At 46.0% G+C, this 23,231-nt stretch overlaps 1 protein-coding gene across 8 annotated transcripts in view; it reads left to right on the forward strand.

Annotated features, from left to right (window-relative positions):
• The window catches only part of SRGAP2 (SLIT-ROBO Rho GTPase activating protein 2), a 225,482-nt gene that overhangs the window by 153,492 nt on the left and 48,759 nt on the right, over positions 1–23,231 (forward strand). For 6 of the 8 annotated variants that reach the window (XM_034667155.1, XM_034667154.1, XM_034667157.1 and 3 more), the window contains exons 6-10: positions 4,275–4,490; positions 5,103–5,231; positions 12,742–12,966; positions 16,669–16,770; positions 17,803–18,000. In XM_034667155.1, coding sequence (XP_034523046.1) covers positions 4,275–4,490; positions 5,103–5,231; positions 12,742–12,966; positions 16,669–16,770; positions 17,803–18,000 — 870 coding nt within the window. The remainder of the gene's footprint in view (positions 1–4,274; positions 4,491–5,102; positions 5,232–12,741; positions 12,967–16,668; positions 16,771–17,802; positions 18,001–23,231) is intronic. The other 2 variants (XM_034667156.1, XM_034667158.1) reach the window with 1 other exon arrangement.

Here is a 23,231-nt window from a genome sequence, read left to right on the forward strand (position 1 = left end):
GCAGGCTGGTATTAGCATCTGCCCCCTTGAAACAGTGTCAGGGAGAAGTCCCCCAGCTCTGCTTGCCTGTTTGTCTCCAGCACTAGGCACTATGGATACAAGGACAAATAGGGGATGTCCCTGAACTCAAGGCATTTAGTTTTAATAGAAGAGACAGAAAAGTAAAGCAGCAAGTAAAGTATGAGGTGATAACATTTACATGTCTTCCCAGAGGAAGGGCATGAAGTCAGGCTCCTTGGAGAGATATTTGAATTGCATCTTAATTGCCAAGAGCTCTCTTATTGTTCTCCAAATGCTCCTTTTTGGTTGTATTCTGTTCTTATTTCATGATACAATGTCTTTTCATTTTTCCTTGATCTCTCTAGAGATATTATTGCTATTGAAGTTTTCTTCTTTTTGTATACTTTCTGTTCCCTCTAAATTGCTTGTTTCGGTCTTGGCCTTTCATATTAGATGTTTTCATTACATGTTTGGTAATCTTTAGCTGCTTTTCATATTTTAAAGTGAGGCATTGAAAAACTGGTTGGAAGTTCTGTGCCAACCGTGGTCTTTACTGTAGGGTGATCTGACTGGTGTTTCCTTGGGGAAGCCCTGATATCAGTATTTCTAGGTCTTTTATCTTGGATAGTCAAATTCCCCAGAGAAGACTCTTCTGACCTTCTGCCTATGTCTGGGACCTGAGTTGTGAAGAGGCCAGGGCCATCACAACATTCAGTATAGAATTTTCTGTTGATCTTCCTATTTTAAGTTCAGTACCCCTAGCCTCAGCTGAGCCTGGTGTCCGCAATCTGTAGGCCTTCTATAAGAGAATATGCCTCTTGTTCTCCCCTATGGAGGGGGAAGGGATGGGATCTGGTAGTCCACCAATTCTTAGGCTTCCAGTAGTTTCTCTTGTTTTAGCTTCACCTTCATCCCACTGCCACTAGTTCCTCTTAGGGCTTCTGTGATATAAGTCTGGTTCCTTCTTGGCTCTGCCTTCTTTTGGTTTAGGGTTTGGTAGATCATTCACTACTTGCCTCCCTGCTTTTTAGGTGCTTTCATTTTTTATTTTCTTCAGTTTATATCTAAAAATAAGGGGCGCCTGGGTGGCTCAGTTGTTGAGCGTCTGCCTTGGCTCAGGGCGTGCTCCCGGCGTTATGGGATCGAGCTCTGCATCAGGCTCCTCCCCTGGGAGCCTGTTTCTTCCTCTCCCACTCCCCATGCTTGTGTTGCCTCTCTCGCTGGCTGTCTCTCTGTCTAATAAATAAATAAAATCTTTAAAAAAAACATTAAAAAATAATAATAGTAACTCTTTTCTATTATTTTAGTGTGGCTTGGGGAGAGAGCAGAGCTAATGGTATGAATTAAGATTTCGGTTTTTGAAGTAAAGTGAACTCTCTCTGTAGAACTGAGAATTTAGACTTCTGAGTTTTTCCCCTAGTGTGTGTGTGTATGTGTGTGTATATATATATATTTTCCCCCCTCTGAGTTCTATCTTGACTTCCCTATTTCTCCAGTTATTTTGGCATCAATTATTTAAGCTTTGTCTGGATACCACAGTTTTTCCTTGAGTTGAAGGATACTAGCTATACTTCTTCCACATTGCCACAGAGGACAGATTTGGTGTCATTAAGTCATTTCAGCAACCACACTGATTGTAAAATTACCAACTGTGGACATGACACATTTCCCAACCGTGGAGAAGAGAAAAAAACACAAAAGAAGAAGTGGTGCTTGCCCTTAGGAATTCATAGTTTCTTAGATGAGGTAGTGTTTTACTCTTTTAAAGAGAGTTCTTTAGTGGGAAGGAGCACTATAAATCACTAATTTTCATTACTTCATTGTCTTCTTGGCACTATTCCTTTAAGTCCTTTTTTGTCTCATATTCATTCATAAGGTTTCTTTGTATATCATGCATCTTCATGAAATGGAAAATCACTTTCTTAAAAATCATTCATTTTTATAACTGTTCATTCAAGCTTTTGAATCCATATCCAGGTGAATAGAAAGAAAAAGTAGTCTCCTGAATACCCTTCTTCAGCCTGGAAAACAGATGCCTCTTCCTCACTTCTTTTTTTTTTTTTTTTTTTTTTTTTAAGATTTTTTAATTTATTTATTCGACAGAGATAGAGACAGCCAGCGAGAGAGGGAACACAAGCAGGGGGAGTGGGAGAGGAAGAAGCAGGCTCATAGCGGAGGAGCCTGATGTGGGGGCTCGATCCCATAATGCCGGGATCACGCCCTGAGCCGAAGGCAGACGCCTAACCGCTGTGCCACCCAGGCGCCCCCTCTTCCTCACTTCTTAATCATCCTGGAATCTGGAGGACTGTTTGAATTATTTAGAAAGGTTTTTAATGCAACCAGTTTTTAAATATCATTTCTCCAGTGTAAAGAATGTACAGAGTTGATATTACACTTAGGGGAAATGACGTCAGGTTGAAAATAAGGTAAAGCTGATGTAAAATGTTCTGTATCCAAAATGAGATGTTTAACTCTAATGAACTTTGATTTTGTCAATGGGCCAATATTCTTTATTCTTTCCACCACCTCTCGCCAATCTCTAAGGGATTAGTACACCCATAAGGTCCCTCGAGGAGTTCTCAACCTCAGCACGGTGGACATTGTGGGCAGACAGCTCTGTGGTGGGGGCTGTCCTGTGTACTGTGTGGTTAGCCGCCTCCCCGGCTTCTACCCACTATATGCAGGTAGCAAGCTCCCAAGTTGTGACAATCAAAAATGTCCCCAGATTAGCCCCTGCTTAGGACTACTTCTCTAACATGAAGCCATTCATGAAACCAGTTCCCCTTTTCAAACTGGTCATGACTAAACCTAACCTTTCCTCCCAACTAACCCAGCTCTGGTCCTATTCAGAGGAAGACACTGGTGCCTCGTGGCTCAGAGTGTGGACTTTGTGGTCTGAGAAACCTGGGTTTGAATCCTGATTCTGCCATGTACTAGCTGTGTGACGTGGGTGGGATAGTTTAACCTCTTTGAGCCTTGGTTTCCCATCTTTAAAAGTAGAGATAATCACATGTCTTTCTAGGGGGGTTGTGAGGGTTCAATGAGGCGACGTGCTTAAAGCCACTGACACACAGCTCGTACCAAGTAAGCGATAGAGATTGCGGTCCATATTATGCCCTTCCTCCCCTCTGTTGTTCCGTCTGCAGCCCCGCCCCACACACGTGCACCCAACTCCCACACTCTTTCTCCCCCTCAGAGAGATTGCATGGCATCAAAATGTCAGCACTCTTGGTCTTTAGCTTGCTTAGTTGTAATCAGCATTTTTAATTCCCAGATAGAAGCTAGAAGCTCCCTGTGTGGAAACAGCTCCAGCAGGGACGAGCAGGCACCTTGTGGCTGGAAGTATGTTAGGGAGGAAACACACACAAGTTCTAGGCTTCCTGGCCTCTTCATTAAGAAAAGAGGTTGGACTACCAGACAGTGGCTTTGGTGGGGAATTTGAAAATTGTCTTGTTCTCCTCTCACACTACTTCCTTCCTATGGCAACTCTAGTTTCACCCGACATGGGTTTTATTCCTTCTTAGACTCTCACCTGAATTGTTGTGTGGGTTAACAGTCTTCATAGGGTTGTTTTCTAGATCCCAGGGTTGCTATAATGATGAAATGAGAAAAATGTGTATGTAGCACTTGGCACAAAGCCAAGCATGGACTACATGCTCAAGAAATGAGAGCTACCATTGTTACTGCCACTGCCATTCTAGTTAGTTCCTGTGAGAGAGGGTGTTCGAGCCACATGAAGTGGGCCAGACGGATACCTAAAATGCTAGGCCAGTAGAAGGAGCTTTCGGAGCCTTTCTTCTTCCCCGTTTTGTATCTGAAAGGTCCAGAAAGTATCGACTACTCCGCACGCTGTGCTGGCCTCCTCAGGGTTCCTCACCTGCCAGGGGAGGGCTTTGCTCTTGGGATCCAAGTGGTGGTGGCCTATGCTGTGTACTTGGCGTTGTGAGCTGGCTAAGCGATAGAAATTATTTAGCTGATATAAAAAAGTCATGATTACAAGTGTTGATAAATAGAAGGAAATAATACATGATGGAAGACGTGAAGACATTTTAATAATATGACATATTGGCTCTGCTCAGATGCTGCTTTCCTGCGCTTTGGGGTGGTCTTTGATATGCAATGTTGGCTGAACCAAACATTTAAGAAGTTTTCCCTTAAGGGCATGAGGATACTGCTTCATGTGGGACAGGTCCAGCTGAATCTGGTGGTCTGTAAAGCAGAGAACTGACGCTATTGGCTTGACCTCTGGGGGCGGGGTGGGGGGTGTCTTGCAGGTCATGAAGACCTATCACATGTACAATGCCGACAGCATCAGTGCTCAGAGCAAGCTAAAGGAAGCAGAGAAGCAGGAGGAGAAGCAGTTTGGAAAATCGGTAAAGCAGGAAGACCGGCAGACCCCACGCTCCCCTGACTCCTCGTCCAATGTCCGCATTGAAGAGAAGCATGTCCGGAGGAGCTCGGTGAAGAAGATTGAGAAGATGAAGGAGAAGGTGTGTGTGCTTCAGCAAGTGTAGGGACTGGAGAGGAGCACTGTGGAAGTCAGGATTGATAGGAGTTTTCCAGTAGGTGCCATGAAGAGCAGAACAAAGAATCTCATTCCTTTAGTGCCCAATGGCCAAAAGTGAATCCTTGCTATCTGCCCTGGAAGAAATTCTGGGTACTGGAAGAACTTGGGCGTGGGAGCTCCAAGTTTTTCACCTGTAGCAGATTCATAAGAAACAGTGGAAACCTTTTCCAAGCCTGGGGGCAGGGGGCGGGGGGCGGACTGCAGACCTAGGGCTTGGCTTCAAATGTCACATATTCAGGGACAGAGGTAGTGACACCTTCTTCCGGGTGTCGGTACAAGGATGGAGAATGGTGTTTGCAGATAGAACCAAAGTGGGACATGCATCTAAAGTAGGGAGCCTCATTAACCTTTCCTGGATTGATCTACATTATGCCCTTGAATCTCATTAAACAGAATTAGAACCCAATTTAAGGCAGACGCGCACAGGGAGTAGCAGCACAATTGTGTGGTTCTCGAATGTACTGTACTTTCATCTTTTAGAGCACAATCTCCCCTTTTAAAAAAAAGTAGAATTGAACTTTTGTTCCCTTTTCAGCGCCAAGCCAAGTACACAGAGAATAAGTTGAAGGCCATTAAAGCCCGGAATGAGTACTTACTGGCTCTGGAGGCAACCAATGCATCCGTCTTCAAGTACTACATCCACGACCTGTCTGACCTTATTGATGTAAGTGCTTAAAGCTGGGGGTTCAAGGGCACCTTTTTCCTAGTTTTGGAGAGCTGGTCAGGTGTTCCCCAGTTCTGTTGCTCAGGCATTTTGGAGCATTTTGAGAAGAATTATGAAGATAGTAGCCATGGTCCATTAGGGGCCTGCCATGTACCAAATATGAGGTGAAGCCCTTTATACTTTATCTTATTCAGGTCTTACTACAATCCTGGGAGGAAGGCACTCTTATCTCCATTTTTATAGTTTAAAATTCAGAGTTTAGATGACTAACCCGGAGTCAGCTATTAAGTGACAGAGGCAAGATTTGACCCTAGGTCTGAGTACTAAACCCATGCTCATAACAGCAATGCACTTCCGTCTCCCAGCAAATGTTCCCTTGAATCAGCTACGTGCACATAGAAGTGAGTGTATCTTGTACTTAGATAGCACTTAACGTCTCTCGGCATTACTTCATTTGACTATCCTATCACCCTCTGGATCAGTGTTACTATCTCCAATTTGAAGATTAAGAATCTAGGGCTCAAGAAGGTTACTTGCCCTCAGTTACAGTGCAGTTGAGGGTCCTGGTCAGTTAGGTAGCTAGATGCCCTTGACCTATGGCCCGTGCTTTCGGATCCGTGACACAAAGATGATGAGAGGAGCAGAGGAGTAGGCGCATGTGTTTTGCATGCGTTAGGTACAAGGGATACGTTCTTTGTCTTTGGCCATACGGGTCAGCCTTGGCCTTGTTTTTCCTGCTGCTTTTCTTCCAGCTTTATAGTTGAGTCTTGCAGTCTCTCTCACCTGCAGACTCGCTCCTGGCCCAGTTCCCGAGCCAGCCCTGCCTGCAGCGGCAGGAGTACACCCTTCCCTCCAGTCTTCAGAGTGGCAGCCCTGGAGCCAGCTGACTTCGCGTCAGCAGCCCGGCCTCCAGGAACTCAGGTGTACCTGGGCCAGTCTCCTCTCTGAGGCCTGATATTTGCCTCTGGCTGTTGGTGGGTAGTCACTGGGCTTTACAGGCTTCTGACCAGACCTGGCACACTTGCCTGACTTGGTTTCTCAGTGAATGAACCTGCCACACTTCACAACAGCATTTGGGGTCTGGTCGAAGATTCAGGTCATCTGGGGCTTGGCACTGACCCGTTTTGGAACTCTGCTGTGCAGAGCACCACAGTTCTCCCCCACCTCTCTCCGGCAAACAGAGGAAATGGACTTGATCTTGGTACTGAAATCTGGCTTCACGTGCTTGGGGAACTTTTCTATACTAGTTCCTTCTGCCAGGGATTTCTGATTCGGTAGATGTCAGCCTCTTCATGCCCTGGGTGTCGTGGTCCTACCGGTAAGTGGAGCCCTGAGGCCTGTTCCAGGCACTGCTGTCTTCTTTTTGCTTGTTGATGCCAATCTCAGCACTGTCCTTCAAGGGAGGTCAGTGCCCTAAACAGGATCCTTTCTCTTCGTGAGGGGAATGGCTCTTTGCTGTTGGTTAAAAAAATCAGACCATGCAGTCCATCATACCTTTTCCTCCGATTTGTCCTTTCCTCTTGCTTTTGCCCCCAGAACAACTCTCCCACCCTTTTCACCACAATGCCCACCTCAGGGGGGGAGAGAGGGGCTACGGCTGTGTCAGTCATAACTTTGCAAGCCATAGACCCTCCGTCAGATATGCGTAGATGTTTGAAAATCAGTCCAAGAAGCAAGCTATTTTGCACCTTATTCTCACTTAAAAAGAAGAAGAGGAGGAGGAAAGGTGTGTTAGAGCCCATCTTCATGGGATGCGGTATGAGGCCTCATGAGAAAGTAGCCTACCAGCCTCGTTAGCGCTCAGCCAGGGTGTGGGTGTACATTACTGTGATGTGAGTGAGTCTGGGTTGGTAGCGTTCCAGGCCGCTCAGATATAAAGTTGCTCTTGTTTTGTTTGTTGTTTGTTTTGTTTTGGTTTTTCCTAAGGTGAGGACAGATTCATTACTCTTTTTCTTTTTAAAACTGATAACATTATGCAGCTAAGTAAATATTTATTTGGAATGAGGCTGTGTGCTTAGCATCAAGGGTACAAAATGTATAAAATAATTTTTGCCCTAGAGATATGCAGAGACCTACAAAGAGATAATTTCTATGTAACTGGCTAACTGCAATGCTGAGGGAAGCCCAGGTGGCCCTAGAAAAGTGTTCTTCAAACTAGAGGTCATGATCCATTAGGGGGAGTCATGAAATCACATTTATGGATTTCACTTATTTTTTTAAAATGAATGAACTAGAATAGAACAGAAGAGACTAGAATAGAATAGGAAGGAAAATAAAATATCTAGGTACATCATACTTCATAAGGTTACGTTTTATTTTGTGAAACTGTTGGGTATGTGCGTGTGTGTGTGTGTGTGTGTGTGACAAGATGAATTTCTTACTGTGAGTTGGAAGTCAAAAAAAATTTGAGTCACTGCACTAAGTACAGAGGAATGTCTCTTAGTCTCTGTAAGCTTCATGAAGGCAGGAGCCAAGTCTTTTCTTTGCCTTAATATATAATCTGGGGCTCCTGGCTGGCTCAGTTGGAAGAGCATGCGACTCTTGATCTCAGGGTTGTGAATTCGAGCCCCATGTCAGGTGTAGAGATTACTTAAATATGTAAAAAAAAACTTTATATATTAAGGCATTCTTTTTTTTAAAATAAATATACACAGTGCTTAATAATAGCTGAGCACATAGTATATTTATTGAAGGAAGAAAGGAATAGAAGGAGGAGGAAGAAGGTGATTTCCTAAGGCAAGATTTTTTTTTTTTCCTTTGTGTGCCTTTTAATACTGCCTGGAGATATAATTTATATACACTGCCTGAACTTCAGTGTTACAGTTTAAAGAGTTATGATAAATTCAAACACCTTGTAACCTACATCTCTATCAAGATAGAAAATATTTCCGTTGCCTCAAAACATTCCTCTTTTCTCTGCCCAGTCAGTCCCTCACCCCAAGGCAACCACTGTTCTGATTTCTTTCACCATAAATTAGTTTTGCCTGTTGTAGAATTTCACGAAGATCGGATTTTACAGTACGTACTTTCTGCACCTGGCCTTTTTTGCCCAGTGTGATGTTCCTGAGTGTCACCCCTGCTAGTGCATGTGTCAGTAGTTTCCTGGATGATCAAGGCAATAAAAATGGCCCAAAGGACACCTTGGCAACACACCAGCAGTTAGGGCAGGAGTGAGTAGGGAGCCTGGGTACCTTGGCGTTCAGATCTTGATAGGATCCAGAACTTGCTTTAAGACAAAGGACAAATCTTGTGCCAGTCTGTTGCCCTCTGTGTTACGGGCACCATGCTGCCTCCTTCCTTGTGGTGTGGAAGTGTCATGTGTGCTGAAGGCATTGAGGATAAGTGAAGAGAAGTTATTTTTGTCAATGCTGGTACATTGACACCAGAACTAGCCCTTGACTTTGTTTTATAATATAAGATTTAAACTTGGACTGTAGAAACCCCCACGAGGCATCTGACACGCACCAGGGATACCTTGACTTCAGGCCAAAAAGACACTCTGAGCTGACTTGAGGGAGTCTAAGAACTGTAGGCTCGTTGGAATGTGGCTTTCCTCCCCCGTACTCCTGTGGCTTTCCCAACCCTGGAGCAGATGGATGAATGAAGAACAGGGCATTGTCCTCATGCATAGCTGGGGCTTGTGAGGGCTACGCACATGGGTAGAGAATCCGTGACACCATGAGCACCCAAGTTGGACATGAAGGAACGCAGCTTTCTTCATAGGAAATTTTATAAAGGGCATTTATTTTTCTCTTCTGTGAAACACCCATGTTTCTTTTCTAGGCCTTCTCTAGAGTCTCTGGGTGAGGACATGAACTAGTAAAGGGTTAACGAGCTGTCAACTCAAGTCCTCACACATCTGGATGGGCTATCATTAAATTCTTATAAAAATTTGATTTCCCCCGAGAGAGTTTTCATCAAACATTTATATAACCCAGAAATGGCCAGGGGAGCTCGGCACGGCCACAGTACTCATCAGAAGCCACCGAAAGCATACTTTGTCCCCATTGTGAGGAAAATAATGTGCTGCCTCTACTCACTGGGATTCTCCTGGGAACAGAGATGAAATATTCAAATCTCGTTTACCTAACCTTGCCAGAAATTGCTTCTTTGCTAAGGCCTCAGTTTCTGGCTGTTGTACGAGTGGAGATTTGTGGATAGCCAAGGCTCTGTAAAATTTATTCCGAGTCTCCCGGGTTGGCTGCAGGCACCAAGGAGCCAGAGGGCACATTGTGAATCAGACCCCCACTCCGTGGCACAGAGAAGCTACAGAATGGTTATATAAATGAGGCAGCAGGCAGCCGGAGAAAGCTCCCTGCCTTCCATAGGCCGTACAGAGTGAGCAAAACAAGGGGCTTCAGTGGCCACATCTACCCATTTGACTTAGATCGATATTCAGCCTGAATGGATTATTTCCTGAGAGGCTAGAATCTGTATTCCGGGCAGAATTTGTCCATCCACTGATGTGTATTAAATGCCTACTGTGAGCAGGGCTTCTTGATGAGGGATACAAAGAAGGAATGACACTGGCCAGGCGCTCTTTGAGGCTTGTCTTCTGGTTGGGGCCGATAGGAAAACGCAAGTCTCAGAGTGAGGGAGTATGTTCTGTGTCACGTGAGGGCTGGTGTGGTGTGGTCCTGAGTAGAGGCCAAGGTCAATAGATGCCAAGGTTGCAGGGCTGGCTGGCTTCCTAGAGGTGGGGAATTTGATTTGGATTTTGAAGATGGGGTCCATTTCCAACAAGTGAGAGGAGTGGAAAATATGCTGGGAAAAGGGCAGAGGTCAGTGGATCGTGGTGATTGATGTGGAAGTGTCTGCATGGTGCCAGATGTGTGTAAATACATTGCCTGTTATCAGTCTCACAACAGCTGATGAGGCCAGTGTTATCCCCCCACTGGAGGCTGAGAGAGGTTAAATTGCTTGCTCACAGTCGCATGGCTGATCTGAGGCCTGCTGTTCTCCCATACTCTGCCCTAAGCAGGAGCGTGTCCTTGGTTAGGGCAGAAAAGTCTGAGGAAGGGAGTAGAGGGAGATGATGTTGATGGTCAGACTGCAAGACAGATTAGAATTGGTTCCGGCTGGTGACCTTGCTTAACTTCACGGAGCCTCACCGTTCTAGTTCGGGAGATTAAGGCAATACCAGCGTCACTGGGATGATTATGAGGAATCAGACGTAGACTGCACCTAAAGCACTTCGCATGCGTCAGGCGTACTGTAAGCACCCTAAGTAAAATAGCGGTATTTTTAAATCCCCAAACTGAGGAGGGTGGACTTCACAATAGAAAAGACTAAAAGCTTCTGTAGGTCCTTCGGCAGGGGAGTGGCGTAACAAAAGCCAGCCTTGAAGACTGTGAAGCAGACAGCACTGGTGTAGGATTAGGGTATGAATCAGGGGAGAGGTAGAGAGAATGGAGTCACCAAAAATATAAAGGTGATGAAGGGCGCCCCGCCTCCCCCTAATTCTCTTCCGCACTAAAAAGCTCCCCACTTGCTCAGCCCTGCGGGCCACGTTACTTCTGCTCACAGACGCACAAGCATCCAGCTCGTCATCAGCGTCTGCATAGAGCTAGTCAGGAAGGTTTCCAAGTTCAACGGCAGCCTGGCTAGACCAGCAGCGTCTTTCAGGGGAGGAAGGGCCCCTGCATGTGAAGTCTTCCAATCAGCTGCTTTTGTCTTACTTCCATTTGCTCTTCCCTCCCAACCAAATGTAATGTCTTTCCATCCTCCGCCTCTAGTTAAGCTGTAACTGCCTTTCTCCTACTGCCGCCAGGCACCTGCCAGCGCCTGTTGGCACCGCCCCAGAGCCCAGCCCGACAGGCGCTCTATCGCTGAGCTTCTTGTCGGAGGTGGGAGGAGGAGGCACAGCACGTGCCCTTTCTCCCCCAATCGTGGCTGTTCCCAATGTGAACACGATGCAGGGAAAGGCTGGGGGGCTTTAATTTGATGCCTGCCTGTGGAATGAAACAGCAGTCAGGCAGATGGTCTGACTCTAGCCATGGATTCTTCTCTGACGCTTCTTCTTGGGTTCTGGATCTCCAAGCTGCTTAAGCAATAGAGGGGATAATGGGTGGCCAAGGAATTTGGATCTCGGGGTCCTTTGGGAGGGATGGGGAATATTGTCATAGAGTGACAGAATGCCATTGCTTGAAGGAGGGCCTTAAAGATTATAATTAGTCCCAAGTATTTTTAGACTTTTTCTCGAGCAGAATTCTTTCTTGATATCAAACCTTACAAAGAATCCCAATCTCTTGGGGGCCTGGGTGGCTCAGTCTGTTAAGTGTCTGCCTTTGGCTCAGGTCATGATCTGGGGTCCTGAGATGAGTCCCGAGTCAGGTTCCCTGCTCAGCGGGGAGTCGGCTTCTCCCTCTGCCCCTCCCCCTTCGCTCATGCAAGCACGCACTCTTTCTCTCTCTCTCTCTCAAAAATAAATAAATAAAGTCTAAAAAAAACAAAAGGATCCCAATCTATTAAGTAGATAAAAGAGCAGAGCTGGTTTGGTTAAACCAGAGTAGGAAGCTCCAAGTCCCACTGGTTGCGGCCCCTTTACCCCCTTCTCAAGGGCAGCCTGAGCGGTGGCGTAGAGCCTTACAGTTCTGATCTGCAGCTTGAAAACCGCCGACGTGGCCAAATCTGTTCATTTTGCAGCTGAGGATGCAGATTCACGGGTGGGGACTGGCTGTTTGAAGGCTGTTTGACTTCCTGTCCAGTGCTTTTTTTTATACTATTACCTCTCTCATACCTTTTTTTTTTTTTTTTTCAATTTTGCTTTAGAAAGTCAGAATCCTTTACATGATCTGAATTTTCCCAGTAAGACTGACACTTAGAAATTTTTGGTCTTTTAAATGCTATTTCTGCTGGGCGGAAACTTTAGTGCAGAAATCTGAGGCTTCTGCTAAGGCCTGTTCTAGAACATCAGGAGCTGGTGGGGGTGACGACCAACAACAGGGTCTGCTCCCCATTCTCTTCTTCTCCCACTGGAGTTCAGTGTTGGTAATGAGCCCCGAGTCAGGGGACTGACTCACAAGAGCGAGCTGCTCTTGCGACACTTATGAGTTGTGAACCTTAAATGCTAAAATGGCCTGGCTTGGTTCGTGTGTAGTGACTTGACCACAGTGACCCTCAGGGAGTGGCAGGCTCTATTTTCATTGTTGAATTTTGTTATAATGGTATCCCCAGAGAAACCCGAAAGTGGAAGAGGATTCTCTTCAACCCTCCGCTCTTCTCTCGTTTACTGAATAGCCCTGTGCAGCATGTGACAATGTAATTTCCTTCTGTCCTGTTGAGTCCTCTTCCTTCCAGTCAGCCTGTAGTCCTCTGAGGTGTGTCTTCCATTGAATTGGGAGTGGAAACCAGAAATCTCACCTGGATCTTGGAAGTCAGAACCTCAGCCTTCTTCCAGCTGCATAGCCATTCCTGTTGATATGGTCAGAGCTGCCCTGGGGGCCACCTCCCTTTCTGCCCAGCCTTGGGACTCTCTATGGTTTGCTCATGTGCCTTCTCCGTCCCACAGCAGTGTTGTGACTTAGGCTACCACGCTAGCCTGAACCGGGCGCTACGCACCTTCCTCTCCGCTGAGTTGAATCTGGAGCAGTCAAAGCATGAGGGTCTGGATGCCATCGAGAATGCTGTAGAGAACCTGGATGCCACCAGTGACAAGCAGCGCCTCATGGAGATGTACAACAATGTCTTCTGCCCACCTATGAAGTTTGAGTTCCAGCCGCACATGGGGGACATGGTGAGGCCCCTTCCAGTCACTGTACTCCCTAAGGGACTTGAGCTCACTTGTGTCTGGATTCACCGCACTAAGGCCATGTTATTCTGGGGAGAGCAAGGCCTGGGGCTGGCTTCCTGTAAGGCGGGTGAGGAGCATCCACTCACTGGGCAAGCAAATAGCGACTGAGCAGCAGATAGTGACTGAGCACCTGCTGGGCTTGACCATAGACATTGGGGATTAGGGCCCTCGGGGAGCTTCCAGTCTGGTGAGTTGAGAGAGGGTTGGAAATATGCATAGGGAGGGGCACCCAGAGGGTCCAGCAGGATCAGAAGAGGTGAAAGACAGCAGGTGTATAAAAACTAACAGTTCAGTATGGTAAGAGGGAAAGATTTGGAGGAGGCCTCCAAATGGTGAGTCTGGAAGAAGAGCTGAGCTGCGGCCAGATACCCAAGGCTTTTGATGGGGAGGGAGGGCTAAGATGGGCAATAATGATGTGATCTTTTGTCACTTGGCAGAGATCTAAAGGATCTTATTCTCTTGAGATTAGAAGATTGCAATAAAAGAGGTAGCTTTGCCTGGGTATTGAACAAAAAAGAATGGGTAAGACAGACAAGACAGGAGCTAAGGTGTCCTCCCAGAGGCCTGATGCTATCTGCCCAGGCTGGGGAACAGGAACATGGGGACCCTGTTTTGAACTTTTTACCTCTAAGACTAAAACAAGAAGGGCCTAAACAAAGTGAGAGGAATGAAAAGCTCTTTGGTTTTCATTACTCTGAATCTTTTGGTTTCACTTGGAACCTTATCCCTGTCGGTAGGAGCTACCCTTTAACCTCCAGGCTAAATCGGAAGAAGGATGTATAGGCTTACATAATAGAAATAGATGGGGCTTCAGGCATGTTGGATTTAGGAGTGGGAATTTATCAAGACTCAGATTTTTGTTGTTTTTGTTGTTGTTTTGTTTTTCTCTCTCTCTGCTTCACATCTTGTATCTTGGCTCTATTCTCAAGTAGGCTCTCATCCCATGAGGGCAAAGTGACTACATTTCCAGCCTAAACTTCTTGTAGGTCCAAATCCAGTAGAAGGAGTATCAGCTTCTCTCCTAGAAGCTCCCACAGACTTCTCATTGCGCCTTCTTCGTTCTGGTTGGCTGATGTGTTTATCTCTGAGCCAATTATTGTGGCTGGGTGACTGCAGTTAGCTGATTGGCTTATGCCCAAGTCACATGCTCCACCCCGGAGTTGGGAAGAGCCTCATCCAAAATACATGACCTGAGTTGGGGCAGGGGGAGGTTCCCCCAGAGGATAATAGGCCAAAGTTGCTAGGAGAAGGAGGAAGGGATGCTAGGTGACTGAAAACCAACCGTGTCCTCTCAACAAGGGAATGGTGTTTCCAATAGGATTAGTATCCAGATGCTTTTCAGAAAACCCTGCTCCAGAATGCCAGCTGTTGCCGTGTAACTGGGGGATTCGCTGTCACTGATAGTCCACAGTGGAGAATGGGACATTTCTATCCTAAAGACAAAAATGTGGAGATGATTTCTTTCCTCTCCTCAGGGAAAACCAAACCATGTACAGTCTGTTTCCATTTCTGTGACTTAGGAAATGTCAGCGTCTGAACAGATGGGGAAGTGAAATGGCACTGTGTGCAATCAGAGTAGGGGGGAGGGGTGTTACCAAGCTGCAGGAAGCCCCGTTCCTCACCTGCCCTGGGGTCTGGTCCAACTTGTCTTCCAGTCTCCGTCTCCAGCTGCCACTTACATTCCTTCCCAAGAATCGGTGGAACTTGGGGACCAGCTGAGTGGAGTGATACATTTTCTGGTGTTGACTGAGTTGTGCCTTCGGAGCCAAACAGCTTGTCTCCATAAAGGGAGAATCCAAATGCTGGGTGCTCGGGCCCCTCGTAGCCCTGTCAGTGTCTTAGTTTCATACTGCAGAGCACAGCTGGAATGCATTACCTTGCACCCCGGTAGAGGACCTCTGCCAAAGCATGCATCAGCAGCCCTGCTGCTTCTTAAAGGCACAGGCACGGAGGTCATTTTCCCTCCGTGAGTCCTCCCTGCTAGGTCTGGGTTACTTTAAAATCAATAGTTCACTCTTCTGCCTAGGCCCTCCCTTTGTGTGGTACAGCTGATCCGTGGCTGAACCAGGCAGGGGCCAGGGTCAGCCCTAGATCTTGCAAAGCTTCTACAGTCCAGCCTAGCCTTCCTAGGAGTAGAAAATGAAAAGAGATGAGAAGGCGAGTTTTTCTTGGTCCCCGCAGCCAGTCTATCCCCACCAGTGTGGGCTGTATGTAGACTGTGGAGGCAACAAGAGGGAGCTGCCTGGAAGTCCTTGAACTAAGGCCAAGGTTCGGGTGGCATTTTGACCGGAAGCCCTGAAATTGGCCAAGGCCTCACACTGACTGGTGTTCTGGGGCGCTCAGCACATGAGTTGATGCCAAGCACTCTCAGATGTACTAGGAGGAGGTGCTTGGCTGTACCCTTGGTGCCCCCAGAGGCTTGTGGGGCTCTGGATGCCTGACTAGTGACATCAGGCAGCCAGAGAGTTTCACTCTTGGCTCTAACCCATCCTGGCCACTGAGCTTTCTCCATTGTGTCTGCTTATCCAAGAGCCAGAGTGAAGTCAGCTCTCTTCAGATCTGAGAGCTGGCTCAGGCCAGCCCCTCAGCTGGGGGAGGAGGTCAAGTCAGTTGGGAGCTTAAAAGCCAATGGAGGAAAAGGTCAAGTCCCAGCCCCCTCCATTTGAAGAGAGGTTTTGTCTTCCAAGCAAGAGAATGGTCTGTGGGCATGTGAATGTGCCCACTCATTGCTGAGGAAGAAGGAGGCCAGTTCTATCCAGATGTCTCTCTGCAGACAAGAGGCTAAGGGACACATGGTGGCAAGGTGACAAGAGCTGCCTCCACGTGGGTCCTGCCTCCTAATCTGCCAGCCTTCTGTTCCTCATCTGTCATCCTGGGGGACTGTGGGTGACCTCGTGCCCATGCAGTAGCCATGCCCCCATCGGGAGACTGTAGCCCAGCCATCTTTTCACAGAGGGAAAAGCTTACTGACAGCAGTCCTTAGGGGAAGAGCAGACTCCTTTCCCACACAGATCTGGTGCAAACCTGGAGCAAAAGGATGGCTCTTTGAAAGTGCCAAGTTCCACCAGATTCTGTGCCCTCTGGGGCCCTCTAGCACAGCCTGTGGACTTGTTCCTGGCTTTACACTTTCTCTCGTTGAGTCAGAGCTCTCATGCATGGCCCAGATTTATAAACACATGCTGGCTGCCAGCAGCGACAAGCTAGCCTCCTGACCCACTTCTCTCCTTCTTTCACTCTGGTGCATGAAGGGGAATGAAGGAGGGGCCGGAGAGGTGGCCACTCGGACTTCTAGCAGGAAATCCTCACTGCCAAAGCATTGTGTATGTGGAGCTGGGGCTGCCCAGGGCATCCTTCTCTGGCCTACAGCTGGCTTCCACGGAGCTGCAGAGCTTACCAGGCACGAGCTGGGGATGGCCCCCACATGGAGGGACCTGGTCTTTCCCAACAGGTCCCACCTCTCATTCCCCCTTGTGCTGTTTGGTCCTGGAAGAGGTTCACATACTTTGCCTTTGGATTTTTTTTTCACATAGAAACCGTGAGGCTTACAGCTTGAACATGAGTACTTTTATTAGTAGTAATGGGACACTGGAACCGCCAGAAGAACTGTTGTCCTCTTCCTGACCTGGTGTTGCTTTCTGATGGCAGGCTTCCCAGCTCTGTGCCCAGCAGCCTGTCCAGAGTGAGCTGGTACAGCGATGCCAGCAACTGCAGTCTCGCCTATCCACTCTGAAGATTGAGAACGAAGAGGTGAGTTTCCTGCCTAGGAGACTTGGAGCCACCCCCCGAGTTTCCCTGTTGAACCTTTCTTGCTGCCCATCTGGGAGCAGGTGGAAGGAGCATGCAAAGAATGTCCGGGCTGCCGCAAACGTTTCCTAGCCAAATGTAGCCTTGGATTTTCCCCCTCTGCTACATCCTGCCCTTGAACTCCAGGAAGTTGCTCTTACATTGCCAAAGGTTGAGCTCTATTTTGAGCTTTTGCAAAATGCTTTTTTTTCCCCCGCTCTACACATTTAATCAAAATGGCACTTGGCAGCTGTGTGAACAATATTGTGTCTCTGAAACCACCCCCTCGTGCCTGGCTTTTTCCAGCATTTTCAAACAAACAGAGGCCTTTGACTTTGACACATAAAACATCTCCATCCTCTTAGAAAAGGGGGACTTTCTTCTGGGCCCAGCATCCTTGCATTCAGCCACTAGCTCAAAACGGCAGCGTGATGAATTATCCAGCTTCTTTCTTTTGTGCTCCTGTGACTTCTTACCTGGCATCTCAGTCGGTCTTACTTTTTCCAGGAAGATCAGGAAAGACTAGGGGTGGGTCTCTTCGTTTGCAGATGGGGAAACAAGTCCACCGATTTGTTGAAGGTCATGAAACAGAGCATGGGGCATGGCAGGACCAGGCCCATCTCACATTTTAACTAGCTCTTTACATCACGAGGTTGGTTTGGATTTGTTTTATTCTCTCCCATTACCACTTCCATGATAGCCCAGAGTTTATATTAAACTTAAAAAGTCAACATTAAGTAAAAGACCTGGGTCAAATACATAGCGTGAAGAGTGGGGTGGTTTTTAGGTCCTCTCTGGAGAGAAGAGCACTGTAAAACAGAGTCCGTGTGATGGCACTCACTCACTCAGCACCATCCGATGAGAAGCCAAGCTGCGCCTTCTGACAGCAGCCCCCGTTCCCCTCCAGCCACTCCTCTCCCACTCCTCCCAGCTTCTCCATTCCCTGCCCCTCTGCAGCCTGCCCCTCACATGTTATATTGGCCCTTGTCATGGCAGGTCAAAAAGACGATGGAAGCCACTCTGCAGACCATCCAGGACATCGTGACTGTGGAGGATTTTGATGTGTCCGACTGCTTCCAGTACAGCAACTCTATGGAGTCCGTCAAGTCCACGGTCTCAGAAACTTTCATGAGCAAGCCCAGCATCGCTAAGCGGAGGGCCAACCAGCAAGAAACCGAGCAGTTCTACTTCACGGTGAGGGGGCTCAATGGCTCTGGGGGAGCACCCGCAGCCCACAGGGAGACTGGGAATCCGGAGTCCTTGTCAAGTGTTGGAAGGGCAGTCTTTGAATGTCTTGATTTGGATCTGGGCATATTTGGAGACCGTTCCTCAGCTTAAATTAAGACACAGTTATCTCTAAGTTGTATGTGTCTAACAGGGACCCCCAAGAGGAAGGTGCTCCCAAGTACACTGCCAGGAAGATTTCTCTTTCTTTTTTTTCCTTCCCCCGGAAGACTTTTTAAGAATTTTTTTAACTAGCTAGTAGGCTTCAGTTGGAAAGTTTCCTTCTCAGCCATAGGGGGTCACGAAAGGAGATCTTTATTTCTTAGTTCTTGGGAACTATATCCAAATATTCTGGCTAACACATATCTTATTTCTAAAGTTGATATTCTCTTCTAGGTGATGCGATGACATTATTTTATGATTTTTGCTGATGGGAAATTTTCTTTCATAATTATGACTAAAATTCAAAAGGACAGGTGATGTGGGATATCGTTGGTTTGCAGAGAATTCCAAAACACTGTATTTTCTTATCCGTGTATCTCCCACTCTTCTGTTAGACAAATGGACCCGATTTTTTTCAAGTTGTGTTAACAGTCCTTTGGAAGGTTGCTGGCTGGTCTTTGGTGCTGCTTTTTAATAATTAAGTTATTTTGAGCTTGCCAAGTAGGATTCATTGCCTGGACTAAAATTTATTTTGTCATCTTCTGACAACCAAGAAAGGAGAAATTAAATTTGCAGATGTGAGATGAAATATAGCTAGTGAAAATGCTAGCTGATTCTGAATGAGAGGGATTAACTTGTTTTTCAGTCAAGAAATACAGTCTGCATGCAGTAAATTGAATTTTTCCTCCAACTGGAACGATTCGTTTAATTCTTCTTTGAACACTGCCCTTTCTCCATTAAGAACACTAGTGATTTGCTATCTTTTCTAAAAAAGAAATCTGTTTTTTAACTTAAACTAAGAATTCTTCAGATTTTTTTTAAACCCTGGAGAAGACTGTTGAAAAAGAGTGATTTAACAGCATTATTCCTTTAAAATAACTTTTTTCTTGTTAAACGAAGCAAAACGTGTATGATATAAATTTAGAAACAAAAAGGAAGAAAATAAGAATCATCTGTAGTCGCACTACCTTGAGATAAGAGTGTTAGGCTGTACTCCCTTCCTGTGTTTTTTTCTCTGCACACACAAACATCTATGTGAACATGTACTTAGAATGTATTACAAAAAGTGGGATATTGACTGTGCATATTGTTCTTTAATCTGCTTTCATTTAACAAGTGATTAATATTTTTCCAATTCATTTCATCATAACATTGTTTAAATATATTTATGAGTGAAATACTAAAATCTACACAGAGAAATAATGGAATGGTATTTTGGCCCATTCATCCTTTTTTGTAAAATATTTAGCACACTGCCTGGTTTGTAGTTAGTGCTCAGTAAGGGCTGAAAAATTATTATCACCATTGTCATTATTAACTTAGTCATTAATCAGTACTGAATTACTCACCGATAACTTATCAAGGATCTTCTATGTGCCAGACACCGTGCTAACACTGGGATACCACAGGTGCAGAGTGAAGAGGGGAGTGATGGGATTAGGCATCCGAAGGGAGAACTTCCATTTTCACTTTAGATGTTTCTAAACAGTTACAATAGGTTGATTTTTGCAATCAAAAAAATATACAAAATTTTCAGTGCACACATGCATACATGCATAAATGACAGGATGGGTGGAGTTGGCGAAATATCACATACAAAGTAACTTTTGTGCTTGACCTTGAGGAATGAGTGAACCAGGCAGCGAATCAAGCAGAGAATGGCATTCCTTGAGGAGAGAGCAGTCTGTGCAAAGCATAAAGGCATGCGAAGCCCAGGCTAGACGGAACGAGAACTTCTTGTCTATCATGAGGGCTGTCTCGCCATCCCAAGCTTCCTTATCTCGGGAGGTTGTTGAACACTCTCGAGGCTTTTAATAATAGGATTGTTTGGCTGGTCTGTCTGCACTGCTTAGATATAACACTACTTAATGACCCAATCTCATTACATTGCAGAAGATTTCCATTTTTTTATTAAATAAGAAATTTTGGCATAAAAATCTGTATTTAAGACTGTCAGAATTACTTTCTGGCTTTCAATGAAGCAATGACATGTGTATTCAAAGTTGACCTTTAGTAAGAGCAGGGATGACCATATTCAAACCAGTGACCTCTCAAATCCTGCCCACCCTTCACCTCTAGCCCACTTCCTGGCTTTTGTGGCCAGAGAGCTACTTAGCAAAATTGTGTGCAAATTTCTATGGCTAACAGGAATGTTTTTTGTCTGGGCTTCTGTAGTAATGGATGCATAAGAAAGTTCATCATTTTCGTGACTGGTGCTGGGAATGCATCAAATAATTCATTTCATGATAAAAGGGCTTTTCGGGGGGGTGATGAAATGGACATTTTAAAAAGGGGGGTGTGCATATTAGCCCAACTGCCTGTGCTTGCCAGACCATTCGAAGCCCGCAGAACTGCAGATGTGCTTTTTGTAGTCTGTTGCCTCCACAGACGTTGCCTCTGGTTTTTTCTGTGTCCTTCAAAAACATCAGAGTAGCGTATCCTAGAAGCTCCCTTCTTTTGGAAAGTTGGGAAGAGGTCCCTTACCATGGCTTTGACTTGTAGGTAGTGTGCCTAGCAACTCAGAGGACTGCTAGAAAGCTGTCTAGCCATTCTCAGCTGTCATCAGATTGATCTGCCCAGATGACATTGATTGGAAATTTGAAGCACGTCCTATAAAGGTCAGCCATTTGCAGGAGTCCCAAGAAAGTAAGCACGGAATTTAAAAGCTTACAGTGATTTTTAGAAATCATCTAACCAACCTTCTTATTTGAAAGATGAAAAAAACCCCAAACACCTCCAAATCCAGAAGTCGGGTAGCTGTTCCAAGGGACTCAGCAAGAGCTGAAACTAGAACTCTGGGAGGCGCCTGGGTGGCTCAATCAGTTTAAGCATCCGACTCCTGATTTCGGCTCAGGTCATGAGATCGAGCCCCTTGACAAGCTCCGTGCTGGCTGTGGAGCCTCCTTATGATTCTGTCTCTCCCTCTGCGCCACTGGCTGCCTTACCCCACTCCAGCTCACACATGTTCTCTAAACAGGTAAATAAATAAAACTAAAACTCTGGTCACCTGGTCTCAGGCCATTGGCTTCTTTCTCTACTCCCTGCTGAAGAAGCTGAGGGGAAGGAAAGGCTTGGAAACAGCTCGGTGGCTTTCTCCTCTCTTTTGCCCTAAATATTTCCTGATCTCCTGGGATTTGCATCACTCATCTTTCACAACACAGAATCCAGCAGTGTCTACTTTTTATCCCATTTCTTTTTTTTACTGTGATTATTAAAAAAAAAAAATACGTAATTTTTTTTTTTTTAAAGATGCAGAAATTTCAAAAGAGCATACAGAACAAGTCACGCCTCCCCCCTTCTCTGACCCTCACTTCCTCTCCCCTCTGCCAGGGATGGAAACCAGTTTCTTCTGTGTTCTTCCAGAGACATTCTATGCATAGACAACCACTGACTTATCCTTTAATGCGATAGAATTACATTAGAAATAAAATGAAATCAAATGAAGAGAAGTATAGATCGAAGTAGACCCCTCATACTGTTCTTCACTTTGCTTTTTTCACTTAATTTTTTTCATATTTGCCCAAAGAGATCTGCCTCCTTTTTAAACTGCTGCACAGAATTCCGTTGTATGAATGGGTGTACCATCATTTATTTAACCAATCCCAGCTCGTGGGAAGTAATGCTCCCTGTTTAGCCAAGGACCGTCAAAGCCTTATAAGGCTGGCATTTCTCCTAAGTATTTCCCTGTATGGGGGTTGGAGTATGGGGTTCTTATGAGGGGATGAAGTGAAGGAGTTAAAGCTCATGGCTGATAGAATAAATAAAGATAAACTGCCTGAATCCTTGGGCACGGAATTGGTAAAAACATAGGAGAGAAGAAGGCACCTTGGTCATTGGGGCAGTGCCATAGACCCCTAGATTTGGGGTGGTCCAAGATCTTTTTTTATCTTTTTTTTTAAAGATTTTTATTTATTAGTTTGACAGAGAGAGACAGCCAGTGAGAGAGGGAACACAAGCAGGGGGAGTGGGAGAGGAAGAAGCAGTCTTCTAGCGGAGGAGCCTGATGTGGGGCTCGATCCCAGGACCCCGGGATCACGCCCTGAGCCAAAGGCAGACGCTTAACTACTGCACCACCCAGGCGCCCCAAGATCTTTTTTTTATCTTGGTCTTCTCCTACAGGCACTCAGGAAACGTGGGTGAAGTGGGTCCTACTGAGCCCCTACCCTTTCAGTTAAAGTGGGGGAGGCGCTGCCATTCACAGGTCTACCCTGTTACATATTCTGTCTGGCAACCAGTTCCTGCTTTACAAACTGACGAAGAGGAGAGAAAGGTCAGAGTGCCTGGATGGTGGGGAAGCAACCACCCCCTAATGACATTCGTGTGCATGGGGCTGGCTAGTCACTGCTCCCTCCTCCCACCCGCCGCACCCATTTGTAGCAGTGGGCATTTACAGCCTTCAGTTCACACAGATTAAATTCAAGGTGTAGGGGCACCTGGGTGGCTCAGTCCATCAAGCGTCTGTGTTAAGCTCAGGTCATGATCCCAGGGTCCTGGGATCGAGCCCTGCATCGGGCTCCTTGCTCAGCAAGGAGTCTGCTTCTCTGTCTCCTCCCTGCTCGTGCTCACTCTCTCTTTCTCTCTCAAATAAATAAATAAATAAATAATATTTTAAAAAATCCAAGGCATAAACAAGGTCCATGAGTTTTATACTGCCATGGTAATAAAGGGAAGAGGTATTTTAAATTAAATTGGAAAAGCATTCTTATTGCCTCTTACTTTTTTTTTTTAAAGGCCAGAAACCTGTTTTGATTCAGCTATCTTAGATATTAGTACAAAGCAAAGAAGTTTAGGGAAGTTTTGTTTTTAGGTTATCTGAGTGGGTGATTCGTGTACAAGGAATACTCTTGACTGCCTGCTGGTTGGCTGGACTGCATGCTGTAGTCATGCTCATGATCGTTATCCTGTTTCAACTGCTGACAACCTTGGGAAAAAAGATATTATTATCCCTGTTTTTCAGAGGGGGGTAAGTGACTTGCCCAATGTAAGCAGTAGGACTACAATATCTCAACTAAGACTCTCTCATTTTGCTGCAACAGAAA

The sequence above is a fragment of the Ailuropoda melanoleuca genome, chromosome 8 (genome assembly GCF_002007445.2).
Source record: "Ailuropoda melanoleuca isolate Jingjing chromosome 8, ASM200744v2, whole genome shotgun sequence".
Classification (NCBI taxonomy): Eukaryota; Metazoa; Chordata; class Mammalia; order Carnivora; family Ursidae; genus Ailuropoda; species Ailuropoda melanoleuca.